Genomic DNA, 26,042 nt, shown 5'->3' on the forward strand with positions numbered 1-26,042 from the left:
GCCCCGTAGATCCTCCAAACTGCCCCATAGATCCTCCAAACCACCCCATAGATTCTCCAACTGCCCCATAGATCCTCCAAACCACCCCATAGATCCCCCTACTGCCCCATAGATCCTCCAACCGCCCCATAGATCTTCCAAATCGCCCTGTAGATCCTCCAACCACCCCATAGATCCCCCTACTGCCTTGTAGATCCTCCAAACTGCCCCATAGATCCTCCAAACCACCCCATAGATCCTCCTACTGCCCCATAGATCCTCCAACCGCCCTGTAGATCCTCCGAATCGCCCTGTAGATCCTCCAACCACCCCATAGATCCCCCTACTGCCCCATAGATCCAAACTGTCCCGTAGATCCTCCAACCACCCCATAGATTCCCCTACTGCCCCATAGATCCTCCAACCGCCCTGTAGATCCTCCAACTGCCCCGTAGATCCTCCAAACCGTCCCATAGATCCTCCAACTGCCCCATGGATCCTCCAAACCGCCCCATGGATCCTCCAAACCACCCCATAGATCCTCCAACAGCCCCAGAGATCCTCTAAACCACCCCATAGATTCTCCAACTGCCCCATAGATCCTCCAACCAACCCACAGATCATCTAAACCACCCTATAGATACCCCTACTGCCCCATAGATTCTCCAACTGCACCATAGATCCTCCAATCACCCCATAGATCCCCCTACTGCCCCATAGATCCTCCAACTGCCCCATAGATCCTCCAAACCACCCCGTAGATCCTCCAACCACCCCACAGATCCTCTAAACCACCCCATAGATCCCCCTACTGCCCCACAGATCCTCCAAACCGCCCCATAGATCCTCCCCCCACTGCCCCATGGACCTTCCCAAGCGCTCCCCAAACCGCCTCAGAGACCCCCAGCTGCCCCCTGACTTACCCCGAGACCTCCTCTTCCCCCCCCCCAACCTGCCCCATAGATCCCTCCAGTCCCCAAACCTGCCCCATAGATCCCTCCAGACCCAAATCCTACCCCAGAGACCCACAACCGCCTCTCAAACCGGTCCCGTAGACCCTCCCGACCTTCCCCGGAGACCCCTCAGACCCCCCAACGGTTGCGTAGACCCTCCAGCCGCCCCCCAACCTTCTCCAGGGACCCCCCCCCCCTAGAACAACCACCTGCCCCACAGACCCCCAACCTGACCCATTGATCCCCCAACCTGACCCATTGATCTCACCCCCCCCCCCCAAAAAATACAAAGGCTTTGGCATGTGCAAGCGAAGAGCAAGTGCAACCCACGGGTGCCCCACGGGGACCACCAGTGTCCCCCCCCCACGACGCTTCCTGCACCCCATAGAGAGACCACCCTACGCCGTGGGGCAAGTCCTGGCCCGGATCCACGGTCACCCCACGGCACGGGGCAAGATCTGTGGGGGCGCCGTGGAGCACCCGTGGGACCCCCCCCCCCCCCCCACCCCACGCCGTGGGGAAGCTGGGGGGGGGGGTGGTGGACCCCCGCACCTCCACGACCACCTCCGTGGAGCACCCCACCCAACGGGGCACCCGTAGGGTGGGAACGGGGTGCCCACTCCGTCTCTGTGGGGCACCCTAGACTATTCCACGCCTCGGGTCTCGGGCGTGAAGCCCCCCCAAGCCCCCCAAGAAACCTTCGTGACCAACCCGGTGGTGCGCCCCATCCAGCGGTTCACCCGTGGAATGTTCTTGTGGGGGTCGCGGGGTGTCCGTTGGACCTCCGTGGGGCGCCCCACACCCACGGGGCACCTCGAAGACCCCCAAGTACCCCACAGGGCACTTCGAAGACCCCCAAGCACCCCACGGAGCACCTCGAAGACCACCTCGATGGCGCATCCCACGCAATGGGGTGCCAGTGGGATGTTCTTGTGGGGGTCGCGGGGTGTCCGTTGGACCTCTGTGGGGCACCCCACACCCACGGGGCACCTCGAAGACCCCCAAGTACCCCACAGGGCACTTCGAAGACCCCCAAGCACCCCACGGAGCACCTCGAAGACCACCTCGATGGCGCATCCCACGCAACGGGGTGCCAGTGGGATGTTCTTGTGGGGGTCGCGGGGTGTCTGTTGGACCTCTGTGGGGCACCCCACACCCATGGGGCACCTCGAAGACCCCCAAGCACCCCACGGAGCACCTCGAAGACCACCTCGATGGCGCATCCCACGCAACGGGGTGCCAGTGGGATGTTCTTGTGGGGGTCGCGGGGTGTCTGTTGGACCTCTGTGGGGCACCCCACACCCATGGGGCACCTCGAAGACCCCCAAGCACCCCATGGAGCACCTCGAAGACCACCTCGATGGCTCATCCCACGCAACGGGGCGCCGGTGGGACGTTCTTGTGTTGGTTGCGAGGTGTCCGTTGGACCTCTGTGGGGCACCCCACACCCATGGGGCACCTCGAAGACCCCCAAGCACCCCACAGGGCACTTCGAAGACCCCCAAGCACCCCACAGGGCACCTCGAAGACCACCTCGATGGCGCATCCCATGCAACGGGGCGCCAGTGGGATGTTCTTGTGGGGGTCGCAGGGTGTCCGTTGGACCTCCGTGGGGCGCCCCACACCCACGGGGCACCTCGAAGACCCCCAAGCACCCCACGGGGCACCTTGAAGACCACCTCGACGGTGTGCCCCCAGCAATGGGGCGCCAGTGGGATGTTCTTGTGGGGGTCGCGGGGTGTCCGTTGGACCTCTGTGGGGCACCCCACACCTATGGGGCACCTCGAAGACCCCCAAGCACCCCATGGAGCACCTTGAAGACCACCTCGATGGCGCATCCCACACAACGGGGCGCCGGTGGGACGTTCTTGTGTTGGTCGCGAGGTGTCCGTTGGACCTCTGTGGGGCGCCCCACACCCACGGGGCACCTCGAAGACCCCCAAGCACCCCACAGGGCACTTCGAAGACCCCCAAGCACCCCATGGAGCACCTCGAAGACCACCTCAATGGCGCATCCCACGCAACGGGGCGCCAGGGGGACGTTCTTGTGTCGGTCGCGGGGTGTCCGTTGGACCTCCGTGGGGCACCCCACACCCACGGGGCACCGTTGGTGGGGCTGGGGGTGGGGTGGGGCCAAGGTGGCCTCACCCGAAGAGGCGGAGGAAGCATGGTTGGCAGTAGGGCTTGCCCTCCTGCTCTTGGAAGGTGCCCTTGGAGAGGGGCCGGAGGCAGAAGGCGCAGACGAAATGCTCGGGGTGGAACCGTTGGGCCATGGCGGTGACGCACCGGCCGGCAATGGGTTCCCCGCAACCTCGGCACAGGGAGCCGCGGCGGGCGTGGAAGTGCCGCTCGCAGTAGGGGTGGCCGCCGTCCTCGAAGAAGCTGCCCCCCACGAAGGGCGCGAAACACTCCTGGGGAACGGGGGACACGGGGATGGGAACGTCAAGGACCGGGGCGGGGGGGGTGGGGACGGGGGATGTGAAGCGTTCCTGGAGGTGGGGACGTGGGATGTGGGGACATCGGGGACCAGGGGAGGTGGGGACGTGGGATGTGGGGACATCAGGGACCAGGGTTGGTGGGGACGTGGGATGTGAAGTGCTCCTGGAGGTCCGGACGTGGGATGTGGGGACATCAGGAATCGGGGAGGTGGGGACGTGGGATGTGGGGACATCGGGAATTGGGGAGGTGGGGACGTGGGATGTGGGGACATCGGGGACCAGGGGACGTGGGGACATCAGGGATTGGGGAGGTGGGGACGTGGGATGTGGGGACATCGGGAATCGGGGAGGTGGGGACGTGGGATGTGGGGACATCGGGGATTGGGGAGGTGGGGACGTGGGATGTGGGGACATCAGGGACAGGGGGAGGTGGAGACGTGGGATGTGGGGACATCGGGGATTGAGGAGGTGGGAATGTGGGATGTGGGGACATCAGGGACCAGGGGATGTGTGGACATCAGGGATTGGGAAGGTGGGGACGTGGGATGTGGGGACATCGGGAATCGGGGAGGTGGAGATGTGGGATGTGGGGACATTGGGGATTGGGGAGGTGGGGACGTGGGATGTGGGGACATCAGGGACAGGGGGAGGTGGAGACGTGGGATTTGGGGACATCGGGGACCAGGGAGGTGGGGACGTGGGATGTGGGGACATGGGATGTGGGGACATCATGGACCAGGGGATGTGGGGACATCAGGGATTGGGAAGGTGGGGATGTGGGATGTGGGGACATCAGGGACCAGGGGAGGTGGGGACGTGGGATGTGGGGACATCGGGGATTGGGGAGGTGGGGACATGGCATGTGGGGACATCAGGGACAGGGGGAGGTGGAGACGTGGGATGTGGGGACATCGGGGATTGAGGAGGTGGGAATGTGGGATGTGGGGACATCAGGGACCAGGGGATGTGTGGACATCAGGGATTGGGAAGGTGGGGACGTGGGATGTGGGGACATCAGGGACCAGGGTTGGTGGGGATGTGGGATGTGAAGTGCTCCTGGAGGTCGGGACGTGGGATGTGGGGACATCAGGGACCAGGGGAGGTGGGGATGTGGCATGCGGGGACATCAGGGATTGGGGAGGTGGGGACACGGGATGTGGGGACATCGGGAATCGGGGACGTGGGAACATGGGATGTGGGGACATCGGGGACTGGGGAGGTGGGGACGTGGGGTGTGAAGTGCTCCTGGAGGTCGGGACGTGGGATGTGGGGACATCAGGGACCAGGGGAGGTGGGGACCAGGGTTGGTGAGGACGTGGGATGTGGGGACATCAGGGACCGGGGGAGGTGGAGACGTGGGATGTGGAGACGTGGGATGTGGGGACATCAGGGACCACGGGAGGAGGGGACGTGGCATCTAAGTGCTCCTGGGGATGGGACAGAGGCACATGGGGACATCAGGGACCGGGGGAGGTGGGAACGTGGCGGTGGCGGGGGGGGGTCTCACCCGGCAGACGAAGCACTCGGGGTGCCAGAGCCCCTCGAGGGCAGCGATGTAGCCCTCCAAGATGGGCCGCCCGCAGCCCTGGCACCGGCTGGAGAAGAGCTCGGCGAAGTCCTGGCGGCAGTACTGTTGGCCGTCCTTCTCCAGGAAACCTGAGGGACACCAAGAGGACCCTTGGGAAAGGGGACGGGGAAGCGTGGGGCGAGAGGTGGGGACGTGGACCGTGGGGGGGAGACCGAGATAGAGAAGGAGACATCCTTGGGGACGTGGTGGTGGTGGTGGGACCGACGTGGTGGTGGTGATGGTGGGACTGATGTGGTGGTGGTGGGACTGATGTGGTGGTGGTGGTGGGACCGATGTGGCGGTGGTGGTGGTGGGACCAATGTGGTGGTGGTGGTGGTGGGACCGACGTGGTGGTGGTGGTGGGACCGACGTGGCGGTGGTGGGACCGACGTGGCGGTGGTGGTGGGACCGACGTGGTGGTGGTGGTGGTGGGACCGACGTGGTGGTGGTGGTGGGACCGATGTGGCGGTGGTGGTGGGACTGATGTGGTGGAGGTGGTGGTGGGACCGATGTGGTGGTGGTGGGACCGACGTGGTGGTGGTGGTGGTGGGACCAACGTGGCGGTGGTGGTGGTGGGACCGACGTGGTGGTGGTGGGACCGACGTGGTGGTGGTGGTGGGACCGACGTGGCGGCGGTGGTGGTGGGACCGACGTGGTGGTGGTGGTGGTGGGACCGACGTGGTGGTGGTGGTGGGAGCAACGTGGCGGTGGTGGTGGGACCGATGTGGGGATGGCGAGACGCGGGGACGCGCGAGCGTGGGATCGGGAAGATGGCGGGACAGGGCAGGGACACGGGGGGGAGACACGGGGGCCACCCCACCTTCTTCGCCGAAGGGTTGCCCACACTTGACGCAGCAGAAGTGCTCCGGGTGCCAGTTCTTGTCCAGCGCCGTCACCATTTTCTGCGTGGGGGCGGGGGGAGGAGACGGGGATGGCACCGCCAGCCACCCCCCCAAAAGGTCCCACTCCACCCCACGGGGTCCCGCTACCCCCCAGGATGACCCCCCCCTCCCCATATCCCATGAGCCTACCGCAGCCCCACGGAAGGTCCCATTGCCCCCAGGGCACCCTAGGAGGTCCCACTGGGCTCGAGGGGGTCCCACCAAACCCCACATCACCCCACGATGCCCCCACGGTCCCCCACAAGGTCCCACCATACTCGAGGGGGTCCCACCACACCCCACATCACCCCACACACCCCCACAAGATCCCACCACACTCGAGGGGGTCCCACCACACCCCACATCACCCCATGGCCCCCCACAAGGTCCCACTGCACTCGAGGGGGTCCCACCACCCCACATCATCCCACGATGTCCCCACGGCCCCCCACAAGGTCCCACCGCACTCGAGGGGGTCCCACCACCCTACATCACCCCATGATGCCCCAACGGCCCCCCACAAAGTCCCACTGCACTCGAGGGGGTCCCACCACACCCCACATCACCCCACAGCCCCCCACAAGGTCCCACCGCACTCAAGAGGGTCCCACCACCCTACATCACCCCACGATGCCCCCACGGTCCCCCACAAGGTCCCACCACACTCAAGGGGGTCCCACCACACCCCACATCACCCCACGGCCCCCCACAAGGTCCCACCGCACTCAAGGGGGTCCCACCAAACCCCACATCACCCCACGATGTCCCCACGCACCCCACGGCCCCCCCACAAGGTCCCACCGCACTCGAGGGGGTCCCACCACCCTACATCACCCCACGAGGTCCCCAACAAACCCCACGGCCCCCCACAAGGTCCCATCACACTCGAGAGGGTCCCACCACCCTACATCACCCCACGATGCCCCAACGGCCCCCCACAAAGTCCCACCGCACTCGAGGGGGTCCCACCACACCCCACATCACCCCACGGCCCCCCACAAGGTCCCACCGCACTCGAGGGGGTCCCACCACCCTACATCACCCCACGAGGTCCCCAACAAACCCCACGGCCCCCCCACAAGGTCCCATCACACTCGAGGGGGTCCCACCACCCTACATCACCCCACAATGTCCCCACAAGGTCCCACTGCACTTGAGGGGGTCCCACCACCCCACATCACCCCACGAGGTCCCCAACAAACCCCACGGCCCCCCACAAGGTCCCATCACACTCGAGGGGGTCCCACCACCCTACATCACCCCACGATGCCCCAACGGCCCCCCACAAAGTCCCACTGCACTCGAGGGGGTCCCACCACACCCCACATCACCCCACGGCCCCCCACAAGGTCCCACCGCACTCGAGAGGGTCCCACCACCCTACATCACCCCACGATGCCCCCACGGTCCCCTACAAGGTCCCACCGCACTCGAGGGCGTCCCACCACCCTACATCACCCCACGATGTCCCCACAAGGTCCCACTCCACCCAAGGGTCTCCCACCACCCCAGGGGGGTCCCACCCCCCCCAAGACCCCCCAAAAAAGGTCTCTTTGCCCCCAAGACCCCCCCCCCCACGGTCCCCCTGACCCACGTCGAGGATGGGCTGGGCGCAGCGGGCGCAGCGGGGGGAGAAGAGCCGTCCGTAGTCCCGCGGGCAGTAGGGCGCCCCGTCCTTCTCGAAAAAGCTGCCCCCCCCCAGCTCCCCCCCGCAGCGGGCGCAGACGAAATGCTCGGGGTGCCAGGCGCACCCCAAAGCCCTCACCACCTGCGGGGGGGGAACAAAAAAAAAAAAGGGGGGGGGGGAGGGGAGTCCCAAGGGATGACACCCCCATTTTGGGTGAGGTCTGTTTTGGGGGGTGCAGCTGGTTGGGGGGGGTAGCCCTATTTTTGGGGCGCCCCCCCCCCCCCCCAGTTTGGGCCATGCACGAAGCTAAACCCTATTCGGGGTACGCGCCAGAGGACACCCCCAAATTTGGGGCGCAGCCCCGTTTTAAGACGCCAACAAGGAACCCCGACTTCGGGGTACACCAGGCACCTCTTTTTTTCTCTTCCCCCCCCCCCAGGGGTACCCCAAAACCCACCTTCCCAGCGATGGGCTTCTGGCAGGACCCACAAACCCCCTTCGCCCCCGTGGGGACCCCTTGGCGGCTGAGGTCGGACTGCAGCAGCACCAGCATGGAGTCGAGGTTCCCCTCCTCGGGAACCCCCTTTTTTTGGGGGGGCTGCGGGTGGGAAGAAGGGAAAAAGAAAGTTATGGGGGTGCAGGATGAAAGGGGGGGGGGACGCGTCCTGGATTCCTTCGGACTTACGGTGCGGCGGAGGTGGAAGTCGGAGAGCGAGGCCATCAGCTTGTCCAGCTCTTGGGTGGCTGAGGTTGCTGAAGTTGGGGGTCCCGGGGGGGTCCCCGAGCTGGTTTGGGGGGGGACGGGACGGGGAAAGGGTTGGGGTGGGTCTAGGGGGGCTGGTAACTGGGGATGACCCCGTTTTGGGGTGCAGCTGATGGGGGGGGGGCGAACCCCATTTTGGGGGGCGAACCCCATTTTGGGGTACAAACCCCATTTTGGGGTGCTAACCCCATTTTGCGGTACACCTGAGGGGGGGGGGAACTCCATTTTGGGGTGCTGCTCCTCCCCCCCCCCCCCCCAACCGGGGGGGGGCACACGCACTCACCGGGAGGGGGACGTTCTGACTTCAGCCTCATCCGCCGCCTCCTTCTTCTTCATCCCCTCGGAAGTCTTCAGCGGGGGGAACTGGGCCAGGATCTCATCTGGGGGGGGGGGGGTGTCATGGTTTTGGAGCCCCCCAAAAAGGTTTTTGAGGGTTCCCAGGGTGATTTCGGAGGTTTCCCCGGAACGATTTTGGGGATCCCCCAGGGTGATTCGGGCAGGAGGCGAAGGGGTTTGGGGTGCCCAGGGTGATTTTTTGGGGATGCTTTGGGGATTTTTGGGGTGCTCTGAGGACTTTTGGGGTGCCTGGATAGGGGGCGAGGGGGGGAGTTTGGGGCAACCAAAGGTGATTTTTTTTTTTTTTTTGGGGGGGGGGGGGTCCCTGGGAAGATTTGGGGGTACCTGCGATGGAACTGTGGGTGGCGTTGAGGTCGCGGAGGAGCCGGTCGAGCTCTCCCAAACCGGGGGGACCCGGGGTGGGTCGGGGGGGCCGGGTCTTCTGCACCGTGCTGGGGGACGGGGACACAAAGGGGGGGGGGGGGGGTGGGACATCACCTCCGTGTCCCCAAAGTCCTCTCCACAGCCCCCCCCCCCGGCCCTCTCTCCTGTTTTCCCAAATCCCCCCCCCCCCCCCATGGCCCCCCAATAACCCCCATGGCCCCCCCAAAATCCCCCCCCCCCCACATCCCCCCAAATCCCCTCCCCCGTACCTGTAGAGCTGCTCGGTGTCCCCCCCCGGCGCCTGGGGACCGGCGTGTTGGGGGTTAATGGGGACCTGGGATGTCAGCACCCCCAATGTCCCCATCCCTTGGGGGTCCTCGAGGTCTCCGCGTCCCCAACGGCCTCGTCCCTGCTGTCTCCGTTGTCCCCCAACCCGGAGGGGGGGGGGGTCCCCCCAACCCCACCGTCCCCCATCTCCAACCCCCACGTCCCCAAAGCTCCCCAAGTCCTCCAACCCCCCACCCCCGCCACGTCCCAAAGCCCCCCCCCCCCCGCCGTGTCCCCAACGTCCCCAACATCCCCAAAGCCCCCCCTCCCCATCCCCAAGACCCCCAGCATCCCCTCACGGTCCCGATGTCCCAAAGCCACCCAAGGTCTCCAAAGGCTCCAGCATCCCCAAAATCCCACGCCCCCAAGTCGTCCCCCCCCCCCCCCCCCCGGTGTCCCCTCCCATGTCCCCCAACCCCCCCTTAACCCCTACGGCCCCCCAAGGTCTTCCGTGTCCCCAAACCCCCCCCCCCCCATATCCCCAAGACCCCCAACATTGGCCAACGTCCTCATGGTCCCATGCTCCCCGAGCTCACTGGGCCATAGGGGGGTGGGGGTGGCCGGGGGGGGTCCCCAGCGGGGGTAGAGGCCGGGTGCGGGGGGGGCAACCCCCCCAGAGGGTCCGTCAGCAGCACCGGGCGCCGAGCGAGGTGAGACGTCGTCGTCTCCAGGTCGGCCAAGAGGGCGTCTGGGGGTTGGAGGGGGCGGGGGGGGGGGGAGAGGGATCCAGGAGTCTGGGGGGGGGGTCCCAGGCATCCGAGCACCCATCCGTCCCCTCCACCAGGGTCCCAGGCGTCCCAGCACCCATCCGTCCCCAGCACAAAGGACCCTGGTGTCTGGGCACCCATCCATGCTCTGCACGAGGGACCCAGGTGTCCCAGCACCCATCCATCCCCTCCACCAGAGATCCAGGCATCCAAGCACCCATCCATCCCCTCCACCACGGACCCATGAGTCTGAGCACCCATCCATCCCCTCCACCAGGGTTCCAGGGATCCAGGAACCCATCCGTCTCCTCCACTAGGGACGCAGGCATCCGAGCACCCATCCATCCCCTGCATCAGGGACCCAGGTGTCCCAGCACCCATCCATCCACTCCACCAGGGACCCAGGCATCCGAACACCCATCCATCCCCTCCACCAAGGACCCAGGAATATGAGCACCCATCCATCCCCTCCACTAGGTCCGAGGTGTCCAAGCACCCATCCATGCCCTGCATCAGGGACCCAGGCGTCCCAGCACCCATCCATCCCCTCCACCAGGGTTCCAGGAATCCGAGCACCCATCCATCCCCTCCACCAGGGACCCATGAGTCTGAGCACCCATCCATCCCCTGCACCAGGGTTCCAGGGATCCAGGAACCCATCCATCTCCTCCACTAGGGACGCAGGCATCCGAGCACCCATCCATCCCCTCCACCTTGGACCCAGTTGCCCTGGCACCCATCCATCCCCTCCACCAGAGATCCAGGCGTTTGAGCACCCATCCATCCCCTGCATCAGGGACCCAGGAATCTGAGCACCCATCCATGCCCAGCACCAGGGACCCAGGCGTCCCAGCACCCATCCATCCCCTCCACCAGAGATCCAGGAATCCAAGCACCCATCCATCCACTCCACCAAGGACCCAGGCGTCCCAGCACCCATCCATCCCCTGCACCAGGGTCCCAGGTGTCCGATCACCCATCCATCCACTCCACCTTGGACCCAGTTGCCCTGGCACCCATCCATCCCCTCCACCAGAGATCCAGGCGTTTGAGCACCCATCCATCCCCTCCACCAGGGACCCAGGAATCCGAGCACCCATCCATCCCCTGCATCAGGGACCCAGGTGTCCCAGCACCCATCCGTCCCCTCCACCAGGGTCCCAGGGATCCAGGCACCCATCCATCCCCTCCACCAAGGACCCAGGAATCCAAGCACCCATCCATCCCCTCCACCAGGGACCCAGGCGTCCCAGCACCCATCCATCCCCTCCACCAGGGACCTGGGCGTCCTGGCACCCATCCATCCCCTCCACTAGGTCCGAGGTGTCCAAGCACCCATCCATCCCCTCCACCAGAGATCCAGGAATCCAAGCACCCATCCATCCCCTCCACCAAGGACCCAGGCATTCGAGCACCCATCCATGCCCAGCACCAGGGACCCAGGTGGCCCAGCACCAGGGACCCAGGTGTCCCAGCACCCATCCATCCACTCCACCAGGGACCTGGGCATCCGAACACCCATCCATCCCCTGCATCAGGGACCCAGGCATCCCGGCACCCATCCATCCCCTCCACCAGGGTCCCAGGCATCCAAGCACCCATCCATCCCCTCCACCAGGGACTGAGGTGTCCCAGCACCCATCCAACCCCTCCACCAGAGATCCAGGAATCCAAGCACCCATCCATCCACTCCACCAAGGACCCAGGAATATGAGCACCCATCCATCCCCTCCATCAAGGACCCAGGTGTCCCAGCACCCATCCATCCCCTCCACCTTGGACCCAGTTGCCCCGGCACCCACCCCTCCCCGCACCCATTCCCTCTAGGATACCCACCATCCCATCACCCCTCCATCCCACCACCCACCCACCCAGGCATCCCCCGCCGCCTCCCCAGCTCCGGGAATGGCCGGACGCTGCCGGGAATGGCCGGACGGACGGACGCGTGCGACTCTTACCCAGGTCGTCCATGGCCGGGACTGGGTGCGGCCCCCCCCCCCCCACCCCCCTCCCCGATTCCGTGACGTTTCCCTCCGTGGGCCCCTCGGTGCCCATGTATGGAAGCACCCGGACGCTTGGGTCCCGGCCAGGGAAAAAGTGGGGGGGGAGAAATATCCGGACGCTTGAGTCCACGGGATACGAGACGGCGGCGGGGGGGGGGGTGTGTGTGCCCGGATGCCTGGGTCCGTGGGATACGGGGGGGGTGGTTTGTGGGATACGGAAGGGTCCGTGGGATATGGAAGGGTCCGTGGGATAGGGAAGGGGGTCCGGATGCCTGGGTCCGTGGGATATGGGGGGGGGGTTTGTGGGATATGGAAGGGTCCGTAGGATATGGAAGGGTCCGTGGGATACGGAAGGGGGTCCGGATGATTGGGTCCGTGGGATATGGGGGGGTGTCTGTGGGATACGGAAGGGTCTGTGGGATACGGAAGGGTCCGTGGGATAGGGAAGGCGGTCCGGATGATTGGGTCCGTGGGATATGGGGGGGTGTCTGTGGGATACGGAAGGGTCTGTGGGATACGGAAGGGTCCGTGGGATACGGAAGGGGGTCCGGATGATTGGGTCCGTGGGATACGGGGAGGGGGAGCGGATGTGTGGGTCCATGGGATACGGTGGGGGGGTATGGGGGGGTGGCCCGGATGCTTGCGTCCGTGGGAGGGAGGAGAAGGAGGGGACTTGGAATTGGGAAGGGAACAGGCCCGGACGCCTGGGTCCGTGGGATATGGGGGGGGAGACGTGCCTGGGTCCATGGGATGGGGGGACACACATGCCTGGGTCCATGGGATACGGGGGGGGACACACACGCCTGGATCCATGGGATATGGGGGGGGACACGTGCCTGGGTCCATGGGATTAGGGGGGACACACACACGCCTGGTTCCATGGGATATGGGGGGGGGCTGAACACGCCTGGGTCCATGGGATACGGGGAGGGGGGACACACACATGTCTGGGTCCATGGGATATGGGACACACACACACCCGCCTGGATCTATGGGATATGGGGACACACGTGCCTGGGTCTACGGGATAAGGGGGGGGACACATGCCTGGGTCCATGGGATATGGGACACACACACACCTGGATCTATGGGATATGGGGACACACACGCCTGGGTCTACAGGATATGGGGGGGGGGACACATGCCTGGGTCCATGGGATACGGGGACACACACATGCCTAGTTCCATAGGATATGGGGCTGGGGGGGGGCAGAACACGCCTGGGTCCATGGGATACAGGGGACACACACACACATGCCTGGATTTATGGGATATGGGGACACACACGCCTGGGTCTATGGGATAAGGGGGGGGCACACATGCCTGGGTCCATGGGATACGGGACACACACACACCTGGATCTATGGGATATGGGGACACACACGCCTGGGTCTATGGGATATGGGGTGGGGGGGAACATACCTGGGTCCATGGGATACGGGGGGAAACACACGTACCTGGGTCTATGGGATGGGGGACACAGACACACCTGGATCTATGGGATACGGGGGGGGGACATACACGCCTGGATCTATGGGATAGGGACGCACACACGTGCCTGTGTCCATGGGATACAGGGGGGGACACACGCCTCAATCCATGGGATACGGGGACGGACACACACACGCACGCGCCTGGGTCCATGGGATATGGGGGACACACACGCCTGGGTCCATGGGATACGTGGGGACACACACATTCCTGGATATATGGGATACGGGGACACACATGCCTGGATCTATGGGATACGGGGGGACACATGCCTGGATATATGGGATACGGGGACACCCACACGCCTCAATCTATAGGATATGGGGACACACACATGCCTAGGTCCATGGGATATGGGGGGCGACACACGTACCTGGGTCCATGGGATACGGGGGGACGACACACCTTGGTCCATGGGATATGGGGGACACACACCCGCCTGGGTCTATGGGATATGGGGACACACACGCCTGGGTCTATGGGATATGGGGGGGGACACATGCCTGGGTCCATGGGATATGGGGGGGACACACCCGCCTGGATCTATGGGATATGGGGGACACACACATTCCTGGATATATGGGATACGGGGACACACATACCTGGGCCTATGGGATACGGGGGACACAGACACACACACGCCTGGATCTATAGGATACGGGGACACACACATGCCTGGGTCCATGGGATATGGGATGGACACACACACACACGCCTGGATCTATAGGATACGGGGGGACACGCGCCCATGTCCATGGGATATGGGGGGGACATGTGCCTGGGTCCATGGGATATAGGGGGGACACACACACCTGAGTCCATGGGATACGGGGGACACACACACGCCTGGATATATGGGATACGGGGGGGGGGGGGGGGGGGGGGTGGAGGCAGATGCCCGAATCCTGACGGCGCTGGAGCAGTTCCACCTCCTTTATTGTGCGTCGCCTTCGCTACAGTCCCGACCCCCGAAACCCCGCGAAATCAACCTGAAACCGGGTGCCCCCCCCCGTAGCAGCCCCCCCCCCCCCGACACTGTGGGGATGCCCCATAACCTGGGGGGGGGGTTGTAGGTCCCCCACCTCCCTGGCATCTTCATCATCATCATCCAAGAAAAAAAAAAAAAAAAAGCCTCAACATCCAGATGAGGTCCCCAAGGTCCTCACGGGGGGTCCCCAAGTCCTTATGGGGGGGGGGCGGGGGCTCCCCATCTCCTCAGCCTCGTCTTTATCATCAAAAAAAGGCCTTAACATCTAGAGGAGGACCTCAAGGGCGTCCCTCAACCTCCACGTCCTCCTCGTCTTCATCTAAGGGTTCTCCAAAGTTGCTACGGTCCTTCAGTGCGTCCCCAGATTAACGGGTGTTCTCGAGGTCGCAGAGAGGTCCCTTGACCTCCATGTCCTCATCGAAGGGGTCCCCAAGAAGGTCCACCACGTCCTTGAAGTCCTCCCTGAGGTCCCTGAAGGTGTCCTCCATCTCCTCAAGGTCCCTAAAGGTGTCCCCAAGATCTCAGAGAGCTCGCCTGACGTCTTTTGTCTCCCTCGTCTCTCTCTAAGGGGTCCCTAACAGGCACAAAGGGGTCCTCCAGGATGTCCCCAAGGTCTCAGAAAGGTCCCCTGACCTCCACGTCCTCCTGATTTTCACCTAAGGGCTCGCCAAGACCCATAAAAAAAGGGCCCCCAAGGCTTTGGAGAAGTCCTCTGACCTTCACGTCCACATCGTCTAAGGGGTCCCTAACATCCAGAGATGTCCCCGAGGGCGTCCCCGTGGTCTTAGAGAGGTCCCTGACCCCCATGTTCTCATCGAAGAGGTCCCCAACACTGATGCAGTGGTCCCCAAGGTCCTAGAGAGGTCCCTGACCTCCACGTCCTCCTCGTCTTCACCTAAGGGGTCCCCCAACACCCACGCAGTGGTCCCCAAGATCCCCAAAGGGGTCCCCAAGGTCTTAGAGAGGCCCCTTGACCTCCACGTCCCCATCATCTTCACCTAAGGGGTCCCCAACGTCATCAGAAGGGTCCCCAAAGGGGTCCGCCACGTTGCCGAGGTCTCCCCGGCTATCCCCGAGATCCTCGTAAGGGACCCCAAAATCATCTTCCAAGTCCCCGAGGTCCTCCTGAACGTCCCCGAGGTCCTCCTGGACGTCCCCGAGGTCCCCATTGGCATCTCCGGGGAGTCGCAGCAAGGGGTCACCCCCACCCCACGGCTCCCCCATCTCAAGGTGGGGCTGGACCCCCCGGGGTGCCACAGCAGCCATCAAGGCTCTGGCCAAACGCGGGGGACACCGGGCCAACCGCGCCACCCGAACCAACCGAGGGGCCACGTCGTGGGGTGGGCCCCCCAAAATGGCTTGGGCCGCCCGGGTGGCCAACGGGGCGCAACCCCACCTTTCGGCCAAGGCCCAGAGGGCGCCGGGGGACGCGGTGACGGCGGCGACCATGACCCCCTCGAAACCGTCCACCAGATAACGGCGGGCCAAGGCAACGGCAGCGTCGGCGGCGGCGGGGGACACCGGCGGGGACAGGAGGGGACATTTGTCTTTGGGGTGACCCCGGCAGCCGTGGACAAAATGGAGGAGGAGGAGGAGAGGGTGGCGGGGGGCGCAGCCTAAGGTGACCGCTGCCTGGCGGGCCTCGGCGAAGGCTCCCCCCAACATGGCTCCCAAGACGGGGGACCCCCGGGTCAGGGCCGCCCGGGCCGCTGGCACCCCGGGGTGGGTGCCGTTGGGGAGAAGGAGGAGGTCGTGGGGGGTCCGGGCATAGGGACACGTTGGGGACACCGGGGGACGCGCGGTTGGGGGGGTCGGGGATGTTTGGGGGGCTGGAGACGGTGGGGGAGATGGGTTGGAGGAGCTCGGGGACGCTCGGGGACAGGAGTTGGAGGAGCTTAGGGAGGCTCGGAGACGGGGAGATGGGTTGGAGGACGTCGGGGACACCTGGGGACACGGGTCGGGGGGGTTTGGGGAAACCTGGGGACGTGGGGACGGTTGGGGGCGTGGGTTGGGGGACCTCAGAAGCGCCCGAGGACACGAGTTGGGGAGGTTTGAGGACAGGGGAGGAGAAGAGGAGAGCAGGGGACATTTGGGGGGTCTTGGGGAGTTTGGGGACAGCTGGGGACAAGAGGACGATCGGGGACGTTTAGCAGCCCTCTGGGACGCTTGGGGACAGGGGGGGCCCAGGGAAAACGGGTCTGGAGATACCTGGGGACACGGGGACACAGGGGACAGCAGGGGTGGGGGGTAGAGGGGACACGGGGATCCCGGGGGTCCCCACGAGTCATCAGCGTCCCCAAGTCCGTCTGCGGGTCCCCACGGGTCCCCACGTCCATCGGCGCACCCTGGCGCGTCCCCGACGTCACCGCGTCCGCCCGCAGGAGAGGTTGCGCGGCCATCCACGCGTCCCCAGGCGTCCTCAGCGTCCCCGAAGGCGTCTGGGTGTCCCCACGGGTCCTCGAGGTCCTTGCGGCGGTCCGGAGATCTCTGCAGGTCACCGTTCTCCCCAAGGACGTCGCCGCTCTCCCCACGGCTGTCCGCTTGTCCCCACAGGTCCTCGGCGTCCCCGGGTTCCCACGGGTCCTTGGTGTCCCCGTCTCCGTGCACCTGCGGGATCCCCACGAGCACCGGAGAGTCGGTGGGTGTCCCGGTGTCCCCATGGGATCCCCGATGTCCCCAGCAATCCCCATACGTCTGTCGCCACGAGTCCCTCGCGATCCCTACGTCCCCAACCGGCTCCTCGGCGTCCCCACAAATCCTCCACGATCCTCCACGTCCCCAACGATCCCCAGGGTCCCCAACCACATCCTCAACGTCCCCATCGCTTGTCCCCATCACCCCACGGGGCCGTACCTGCAGGTCCTCGGCGCCGGCACGTCCCAGCGCGTCCTCACCGTCCCCTGCCGCGTCCCCGACGTCCCCCGGCGTGTCCCCGGCGTGTCCCCGCAGGAGGGCGATGGCATCGGCAGCGTAGAGGGCGAAGGCCGGGGGTGGCTCGTAGGGGGACGCGGGACCCCGGGCCACCGCCGAGAGCAGCAGGGCCACCGCGCCCCCTCCCCACAGCAGCCCCCGCGCCGGGGACGCCGGCCTGCACACGTCAAGGACACGTGTCACGGCGGCGTCACGGCAAAGGGACGCCAAGGGTCACGCCGACGCCACACCGGTGCCGAGGGTCGTAGCAACGACACAGGCCGCGCCACCGTGACAACGGTGACCTGAGTCACGCCAATGACGGGGGTCGCGCCGACGCGGGGTCGACACCGTGGGGTCGCGCCGACGTGACGTCGGCGCAAGACCTGGCAACGACGCGGGTCACGGCAACGTGACGCCAACGCCGTAGGCGATGCCAACGCGATGCCAACGTCACGGGCCACGGGCCACGGCAACGTGACGCCAGTGCTGTGGGTGATGCCAACGTCACGGGTCACGCCGACGCGGCGGGTCACGCCAACGTGACGCCGATGCCGTGGGTCATGCCAATGCGGTGGGTCACGCCAACGCCGTGGGTCACGCCAACGCGATGCCAACGCCGTGGGTCATGCCAACGCAACGCCAAGGCCGTGGGTCACGCCAACGCAACGCCAAGGCCGTGGGTCACGCCAACGCGGTGGGTCATGCCAACGCGACGCCAACGCCGTGGGTCACACCAACGCGGTGGGTCACGCCAACGCGACGCCAACACCGTGGGTCACACCAACGCGGTGGGTCACGCCAACGCGACGCCAACACCGTGGGTCACGCCAATGCGATGCCAACACCGTGGGTCACGCCAATGCGACGCCAACACCGTGGGTCACGCCAACGCCGTGGGTCACGCCAACGCGACGCCAACGCCGTGGGTCACGCCAACGTGGTGGGTCACGCCAATGCGACGCCAAGGCCGTGGGTCACGCCAATGCGGTGGGTCATGCCAACGCAACGCCAACGCCGTGGGTCACGCCAACGCAACGCCAAGGCCGTGGGTCACGCCAACGCGATGCCAAGGCCGTGGGTCACGCCAACGCGACGCCAAGGCCGTGGGTCACGCCAACGCGGTGGGTCATGCCAACACGACGCCAATGCCGTGGGTCACGCCAACGCGGTGGGTCACGCCAATGCGACGCCAAGGCCGTGGGTCACACCAATGCGACGCCAACGCCGCGGGTCATGCCAACGCGGTGGGTCATGTCAACGCAACGGGTCATGCCAACGCGACGCCAACGCCGTGGGTCACGCCAACGCCGTGGGTCACGCCAACGCGCCGCCGACGCCGCGGGTCACGCCAACGATGTCACGCCAACGTGTGGGGGACGCTATAGGGTCTAGGGCCACCCCCTCCCACCCCGGGGGGCTGCACACGCCTGCGACACGAGTGACGTGCCGATGACACGGGGCGGGGGGGCACACAGAGGGAACGTATGGGATTTCTGTAGGCAAATCTATAGGGGAACTATAGGGCTATAGGTAGGAAATCTATATGAGATTTATGGGGCTGCCTATGGGGACTAGCAGGGCCGCTTATGGGGCAGCCATAGGGAACGTACTGGGCTGCCCGTGGCGAGTTCTGCAGGGGGCCCCTATAGGTAACCTATAGACTTGGGCACTGGGGATCTATAGAGGATTTACGGGGGCTCTACGGGGCCAGAAATAGGGGATCTATAGGAAATTATTGCACTCAGTACGAGGCGACCTACGGAAGATCTGTAGGGTTTGTTTCGGGGAAATCTAGAGGAAACACTTATGGAATTGTCTGTAGTGGATCAATGGGGCCACCTACTGGGAAAATATATATAATGCATGCCCCGCCTTGCCTAAAGAAATCTATACTGAGCACCTATGTGGGATCTACAGGCTGTTTCGGGGACCCCATCCGGATCCTACGGGGCTCTATAGGCACTTGAGACCAGTGAACAAGCGGGAATCCGTGCGGCAACCCCGCAGGTGGGTTATGGGGTTGGTTGTGGGGGCTAGAGGGGGCCGCAGAGGCTCTATAGGGGACTGAAACGGCTCTATAGGGGACATAAAAGGCTCTGGAGATGATATATTGGGCTTTATAGAGGATTTACGGGCCTGGGCGCAGGGGAACACATCGGGGATCTCCCACGGGAGTTATTGGGCTGGTTATGGGGGCTGCAGAAGCTCTATAGGGGACTGAAAAGGCTCTATAGGGGACTGAAAAGGCTCTAGAGATGATGTATTTGGCTTTATAGAGGATTTATGGGCCTGGGCGCAGGGGAACACATTGGGGATCTCCCATGGGAGTTATGGGGCTGGTTATGGGGGTGCTGCAGAGGCTCTATAGGGGACTGAAAAGGGTCTATATGGGACTTAAAAGGGTCTAGAGATGATGTATTGGGCTTTATAGAGGATTTATGGGCTCAGGCACAGGGGAACACATCAGGGATCTCCTATGGGAGTTATTGGGCTGGTTATGGGGGCTAGAGGGGGCCGCAGAAGCTCTATAGGGGACTGAAAAGGCTCTATAGGGGACATAAAAGGCTCTAGAGATGATATATTGGGCTTTATAGAGGATTTACGGGCCTGGGCGCAGGGGAACACATCGGGGATCTCCTATGGGAGTTATTGGGCTGGTTATGGGGGCTGCAGAAGCTCTATAGGGGGCTTAAAAGGCTCTAGAGATGATGTATTGGGCTTTATAGAGGATTTATGGGCTCGGGCGCAGGGGAATACATTGGGGATCTCCCATGGGAGTTATGGGGCTGGTTGTGGGGGCTAGAGGGGGCTGCAGAGGCTCTATAGGGGACTGAAAAGGGTCTATAGGGGACTTAAAAGGGTCTAGAGATGATGTATTGGGCTTTATAGAGGATTTATGGGCTCAGGTACAGGGGAACACATCAGGGATCTCCCATGTGAGTTATGGGGCTGGTTATGGGGGCTGCAGAAGCTCTATAGGGGACTTAAAAGGGTCTATAGGGGACTTAAAAGGCTCTAGAGATGATGTATTGGGCTTTATAGAGGATTTACAGGCTCGGGCGCAGGGGAACACATCAGGGATCTCCCACGGGAGTTATGGGGCTGGTTCCGGGGGGGGGACTACAGGGATGCTATAGAGTCTATAGGGGACGTATGGGTTCTATAGAGGATTTACGGGTCCGGGTGCAGGGGAATGCGTGAGGGACCCCCCCCCAGGTGAGTTACGGGCCAGTTCGGGGTGGGGGGTGGGGTGGGGCGCAGCAGGGAACCTACAGGGGCTTTATAGGGGTGCTATAGGGTGGCTATAGGGTCGGTACCTGGCGAGCAAAGGCAGGGCGGTGGCACAGGCCAGGCGGGCTGGGGGGGCCCCGCAGCGCAGCATGTGAGTCAGCAGCCCCACGCCGAAGGGGGCCGCCGCCGCCGCCCCCAGGTTGCGCAGGAGTCCCTCACCTGGGGAGACACAGGGACGTATTGGGGTGGGGGGGGGGGGGGGGGTTGTCAGGTCCATAGGATCCCGCTGTGGATCTTCCCTCCTCCTCCCGGCCCCCCCAGGATCACCCCAGGAGACTCAAACCAGCACCCAGGACCCCCAACAGTCCCCCCGAGACATCTAACAGTCCTCCAAGGACACCCAAAACCCCCCAGGGACAACTGGGGACTCCCAAAAGGCACCGGGGATCTTCTAAAGACCACTCGGGACCCCCCAGGAGTCCCCAAAAGGCCACTCAGGACCCCCTGGGGACCTCCTACAGCCCCCCCAGGGACACCCAAAGACTACCCAGGACCTCCAGGGACCCCCCAAAGTCCCCAGAGATACCAAATAATCCCCCAGGGACTCCTTGGGACCCCTAATAGCCCGCTGGGGACACCTCAGAGACCCCTAAAGGCCACCCAGACCTGCTGTGGGACCCCCAGCAGCCCCCCCTGAGACCCCCAAAGGCCACCCAGGACCCCCTGGGGACCCCCAATAGTCCCCCAGGAAACCTTGGGGACCCCGAAAGGTCAACGAGGACCCCCAAAAGGTCAACAAGGACCCCCCGGCGTGATGCCCAAAGACTCCCAGTAATCCCAGTTAGCTCCCTGAAGCCCCCCCGCCCCAACTCACCCAACTCCTTGAGGCGTGCCTGGCGGGGGTGAGGGGGGGCAGCCGGATGCCTGGGTCCCCCGGGCCGCGAGAGTTCCTCGGCCTGGGGTGGGGTGAAGCCGAGGACCAGCCAGGAATGGAGCAGGGAGGGGACGTAAGCCCGGACCAGGGCCCCCAAAAAAGCAGGGTGCCCCGTCAGGCGCTGCAGCACCCGGGCAGCTCGGGGGGCCGGGGCTGGGACCCCCGTCAGGTAACGAAGGAGCCCCGAAACAACGGGGGCGGTGGCCAGGGCTCGGCTGGGTTCGTCGGCGGCTGCCAGCCGTCCCAAAAGTAGGAGAGCGGGAGCTTCGGGGAGCCAGGGATCCCCCTCGCCCACCCCCCGGGGTAAGGCCAGGGCCCCCATGGGGGGCAGGCGACGGCGGGGGGGAGAGGGGCAGTGGGGGGGGACGGTGGCGGACGGAGGGGAGGGCGGTGGGGAGGAAGCTTCAGAGAGGAGCCAGGACCTGGGGGGAGAAATAGGGGGGGGGGGCGCTGAGCAGTTTGGGTGGAGGGGGGGGGGGGGGGGGACAGGGACAGCCCCAGACCCCCAGGGTGTCACTAAGGGACAGCCCGGACCCCCCCCCCCACACTTCAGTCCCCCCCCCAGCACCCCTCTTCTATTGCCAAGGACGCCGAAAAAGCAATCCCAGGGCTGCCCCCGCTGCCAGGACTCGGGGTGACGAGGACCCCAAAGGGGATCCCAGGGAGCCCCCCCCCCACCCCGAGACCCCCAGGGACACCCCCAGGAGCACCCCCCAAAAGCCTGTCCGTCTGTCCATCCCCCCTCCACCACTCACTTGAGTCCCCGCAAGCTCCCGGCGGCCGCGTCGGCCCCGGGCGGGCCAGGCAGCTCCCGCGGAAGATCGCAGGACGCGGCGGCTTCATCCTCCTCCTCTTCCTCTTCCTCCTCTTCCTCTTCCTCCTCTTCCTCCTCCTCCTCATCGGCCCGGGCTCGCAGGACGTCGGCGAGGAGCGGGACGAGACCTCGAGCTTCCAGAGCCGCCAACGCCTCCTGGTCGTAGGCGAAGGCGGCCAAAGCCAAGAGGACGCGGGGACGCCACGGCCGGGCGCGGGGTTCGGCCAGGAGGCGCAGGAGCAACCCCAACCCGCCGGCCGCTCGTACCCGCGCCCGGTTGACGGCTTCCCGGCACAACAGGCAGAGCGCCCGGACGGCGACGGTGGCGCCGGCGACGTTGGGAGACGCCAACGCTCTCTTCACCTCTTCCGTCACCGCTTCCACCGCCCCGGCGGCCCCCAAAGCGGGTCGGAGGGGAGCGCGGGCGCAAGCGTTGGCGATGGCTCCCAGGGCGGGTTGGCGGTGGTCCCGCTTGGCGTGAGCGGCCAAGGCGGCCAAAGCGGGCAAAGCGGGGGCCACGTCGTCGGCCGAAGGGCCGGGGCTGTCGGTGAGACCCCGTAGGGCTCGGGCGACGGCTGGGCAGGCGGGATCAGCCGGAGAGAGGGATGCCAAGCGGGAAGCCAAAGCTCGGACGGCTCCGGCTCGACCCAGGGCTCGGCGGGGGGCCGGGGCGGCCCCCAAAATGCGGAGGGCACGGGCGGCGCTGTGGAGGCACTCGGGGGTGCCGCAGGAGGCGGCCAGCGACACCAGGAGGGGGCCAGCACCTGGAAGGGAAAAAGGGGGACGGAGTTAAGGGGGGGGAAAAGATGTCCTGGTGGTCCCAAGGATGAGAAAACCGTTAAGGTGGGGAATCGGGGACGCAATTTGAGGACGTCCGGGCCCGTCAGGGGACAAGTTGGGGACGTCCTGCTACCCGCAGGGCTGAGAAACGCATCCGAGGCGTGGGCTGGGGGCACCCTCCGGAGACGTGGCACCCGTCGCGGGGGGGGGGGGGGGGGGGGTGGCACCCCCCAAGGGTGTCCCAGCACCCACAGGGAGGAGAAAGCCGTTAAGGGACTCGTTGGGGACGCGGGGACCCATCCTAAAGGACCTTGGGGACCCCCGAGAACGCTTAGGGGGACCTCATGGACAGGCAGGAGACCCCCAACGCCCACTTCAGGCGACCCCCTGGAGACTTTGGGGACCCACCAAGGGACCCCCGGGGACCCTGCGGGCCACCCAAAGCACCCCGGGGGAATACGTTCTTGTCCCCTGCAGACCTTGGGGACACTTGGGGACCCCTGGGGGATCCCCGTCGCTCACCGGCGTCGAGGACGTCGCGGGCGCCGTCGGGTTCCAGCGCCAGGTTGGCGAGGGTGCGGGCCACCCGGTTCTGCACGCTCTCCGGTCCCGGCGAGGAGAGCAGGGCCACTGGGGGAAAAAGAGAGAGGGCAGAGGTCAGGGATGGGGGAGGGGACACAGGTCAAAGGTCACGGTTGGGGGGACAGGGCAAAGGTGACGGTTGGGGGACACGCTTCGGGAGAAGGCGAGGGGAGAGGGGGACGGATGGGGACGCCCTGAGGGACAGGTCAGGGGTCGAAGGTCGTGGTTAGGGGCATGCCAAGGGGAAAGGGGGACATGGGGGCACCCTGAGGGACAGGTCAGGGGTCGAAGGTCGTGGTTAGGGACAGGGGCTGACCCTGAAGGGCAGGTCAGGGGTCACCGGCAGGAGTTTGGGAATTCTCCAATTGCCCTCAACAGGCTTTGGACTGAACCATTCCTGAAGGGGGGGGGGGTGTCGGGGGCTGTCCCATTCCCAGTATGGGGGGGGGGGGGGGGGTGTCCAGACCTATTCCCAGTATTGGGGGGGGGGGGGCTCTGGGCTGTCCCATTCTCTCTATGGGGAGGGGGGGCTCTGGGCTGTCCCATTCCCTCTATGGGGGGGGGGTGTCCTAGTATTTGGGGGGGGAGGGGGTCTGGACTGTCCCATTCCCAGTACTGGGGGGGGGACGACGGGGTCTGGACTGTCCCATTCCCAGTAGGGGGGGGGGCTCTGGGCTGTCCCATTCCCTCTATGGGGGGTGTGTGTCTGGACTGTCCCATTCCCAGTATGGGGGAGTGTGTCTAGACCCATTCTCAGTACTGGGGGGGGGGGTGTGTGTGTCCAGACTCATTCCCAGTATTGGGGAGGGGGGGGTGGGTTTCTGGACTGTCCCATTCCCAGTATGGGGGGGGGTGTCCAGACCCATTCCCAATGGGGGGGGGGCGGCTCTGGGCTGTCCCATTCCCTCGGGGGGGGGGGGGCTCTGGGCTGTCCCATTCCCTCTATGGGGGGGGGGAACCTCTGGGCTGTCCCATTCCCAGTATGAGGGGGGTGTCCAGACTCATTCCCAGTATTGGGGGGGGGGGGGTGGGGTGTGTGTTTCTGGACTGTCCCATTCCCAGTATGGAGGGGGGTGTCCAGACCCATTCCCAATGGAGGGGGGGGGGGGGCTCTGGGCTGTCCCATTCCCTCTATGGGGGGGGGGGAACCTCTGGGCTGTCCCATTCCCAGTATGAGGGGGGTGTCCAGACTCATTCCCAGTATTGGCGGGGGGGGGGGGGTTCTGGACTGTCCCATTCCCAGTATGGAGGGGGGTGTCCAGACCCATTCCCAATATGGGGGGGGGGGGCTCTGGGCTGACCCATTCCCAATGGGGGGGGGGGCTCTGGACTGTCCCATTCCCAGTATGGAGGGGGGTGTCCAGACCCATTCCCAATGGGGGGGGCCTCTGGGCTGACCCATTCCCAATGGGGGGGGGGGCTTTGGGCTGACCCATTCCCTCGGGGGGGGGGGGGGCCTCTGGGCTGTCCCATTCCCAATGGGGGGGGGCCTCTGGGCTGTCCCATTCCCAATGGGGGGGGGGGCTCTGGGCTGTCCCATTCCCTCCCCGGAGAAACTCCCGGCGCCCCGCCACTCACCGAGCCGGGGAACTCCGCCGAGGCGCCGAGCCTGCCGGCGGCAACCGGCCTCGGTGCAACAATTCCCGAGCACGCTGAGAGCCAAATCGAGGGTCCGCCGAGGCCTCTCGGGCCCCAACAACTCCAACAACGGGCCCAACCCACCCCGCTCCCGAAAACGAGCGGCACCCCCCGGTCGCCGAGTGTGACGGGTCCGTAAAGCCAACAAAGCCCGAGCCAGGCCCGGTTCGGCCGCCGCTCGCACGGCTTCAACGCACCAACCCAAAGGTTCCGACATGGCGGCGCCCCGGGGGCCCGGGGCCCCGGGCCCGGCGGCGCCTGAGAAAGAGGAAGGAGAAAGACGGTGGCCGGGAAGGATCCGCCCAGCGCCGCGGGGTACGACGGGAAATGGAGTCCGGCGCTGGGCGGGAAGGGGGGGGTGGCGTCGTGGGAGGGGCGCGGGGACTACAACTCCCAGGGTGCACCGCGGCGGGCCGGGCGGCGCGGCGGGAAGCGCTGCGCTTGGGGGGGGGGGTGGGGGGGGCTTTCCTCGGGGGGGGGAGGGGCGAGGCGGCTTCCTGGGAGGACTGAGGGGGGGTCGCCTGGGGTTGAAGGGGTCGTCGGCCTTATGCTGGCCCTGGTGGGAGGGTTTGTTACGGGAGCGGAGCCCCGCTTTTGCCGCTCGGGCCTAGCCGGAGAGGGGTTTTGTCTGTCGGGATCCGGAATAAAAACTTATAAACGCCGGCGTGAAACGCGTGTCGGGATCCGGAGTAAAAACTTATTCACG

General features: G+C 65.3%; 3 protein-coding genes across 18 annotated transcripts; 1 reads left to right on the forward strand and 2 right to left on the reverse strand.

Annotated features, from left to right (window-relative positions):
* Positions 1–1,191: 1,191 nt before the first annotated feature.
* On the reverse strand, positions 1,192–11,961 carry TGFB1I1 (transforming growth factor beta 1 induced transcript 1). 16 transcript variants are annotated; one of them, XR_012648749.1, is made up of 11 exons: positions 11,921–11,961; positions 9,792–9,943; positions 9,198–9,262; positions 8,890–8,996; positions 8,492–8,588; positions 7,903–8,230; positions 7,413–7,586; positions 5,758–5,839; positions 4,878–5,026; positions 2,892–3,343; positions 1,192–2,391 (listed from the first exon to the last, which is right to left on the reverse strand). XR_012648749.1 is itself a non-coding variant. In XM_075018779.1 (11 exons), exons 1-11 carry the CDS (start codon positions 11,931–11,933, stop codon positions 3,077–3,079), a joined length of 1,347 nt encoding a protein of 448 aa, XP_074874880.1. In that variant the 5' UTR covers positions 11,934–11,961; the 3' UTR covers positions 1,192–3,076. The 16 variants fall into 16 exon arrangements, 8 of the variants coding, with proteins under 8 accessions (XP_074874880.1, XP_074874879.1, XP_074874878.1 ...); XR_012648747.1 differs by having other exon boundaries at positions 1,192–2,860; XR_012648748.1 differs by having other exon boundaries at positions 1,192–2,745; positions 2,861–3,343.
* Positions 11,962–14,375: 2,414 nt separating this feature from the next.
* Positions 14,376–25,616, reverse strand: ARMC5 (armadillo repeat containing 5). The gene is made up of 7 exons (XM_075018696.1): positions 25,277–25,616; positions 23,639–23,746; positions 22,278–23,100; positions 21,463–21,944; positions 20,675–20,807; positions 17,298–17,532; positions 14,376–17,051 (listed from the first exon to the last, which is right to left on the reverse strand). Exons 1-7 carry the CDS (start codon positions 25,551–25,553, stop codon positions 15,402–15,404), a joined length of 3,708 nt encoding a protein of 1,235 aa, XP_074874797.1. The 5' UTR covers positions 25,554–25,616; the 3' UTR covers positions 14,376–15,401.
* Positions 16,120–19,188, forward strand: LOC142025952 (uncharacterized). Its single transcript, XM_075018697.1, has 3 exons — positions 16,120–16,166; positions 16,998–17,082; positions 17,785–19,188. Exon 3 carries the CDS (start codon positions 17,906–17,908, stop codon positions 18,740–18,742), a length of 837 nt encoding a protein of 278 aa, XP_074874798.1. The 5' UTR covers positions 16,120–16,166; positions 16,998–17,082; positions 17,785–17,905; the 3' UTR covers positions 18,743–19,188.
* Positions 25,617–26,042: the final 426 nt, after the last annotated feature.

The sequence above is a fragment of the Buteo buteo genome, chromosome 31, assembly GCF_964188355.1.
Source record: "Buteo buteo chromosome 31, bButBut1.hap1.1, whole genome shotgun sequence".
NCBI lineage: Eukaryota > Metazoa > Chordata > Aves > Accipitriformes > Accipitridae > Buteo > Buteo buteo.

Excerpts from the sequence above, each read along its gene's own strand:
- LOC142025952 (XM_075018697.1), top strand. The coding sequence starts at position 17,906 with ATGCCGTGGGTCATGCCAATGCGGTGGGTCACGCCAACGCCGTGGGTC.
- ARMC5 (XM_075018696.1), bottom strand. The coding sequence starts at position 25,553 with ATGTCGGAACCTTTGGGTTGGTGCGTTGAAGCCGTGCGAGCGGCGGCC. Across the intron at positions 23,747-25,276 it reads CGGCGGAGTTCCCCGGCTCG|TGGCCCTGCTCTCCTCGCCG; the intron begins GTGAGTGGCGGG and ends TTTTTCCCCCAG. Across the intron at positions 17,052-17,297 it reads CCGGCGCCGAGGACCTGCAG|GTGCACGGAGACGGGGACAC; the intron begins GTACGGCCCCGT and ends GGGATCCCGCAG.
- TGFB1I1 (XM_075018777.1), bottom strand. Across the intron at positions 8,997-9,197 it reads GACACCGAGCAGCTCTACAG|CACGGTGCAGAAGACCCGGC; the intron begins GTACGGGGGAGG and ends CCCGTCCCCCAG. Across the intron at positions 8,231-8,491 it reads GTCAGAACGTCCCCCTCCCG|CTCGGGGACCCCCCCGGGAC; the intron begins GTGAGTGCGTGT and ends CCCCCAAACCAG.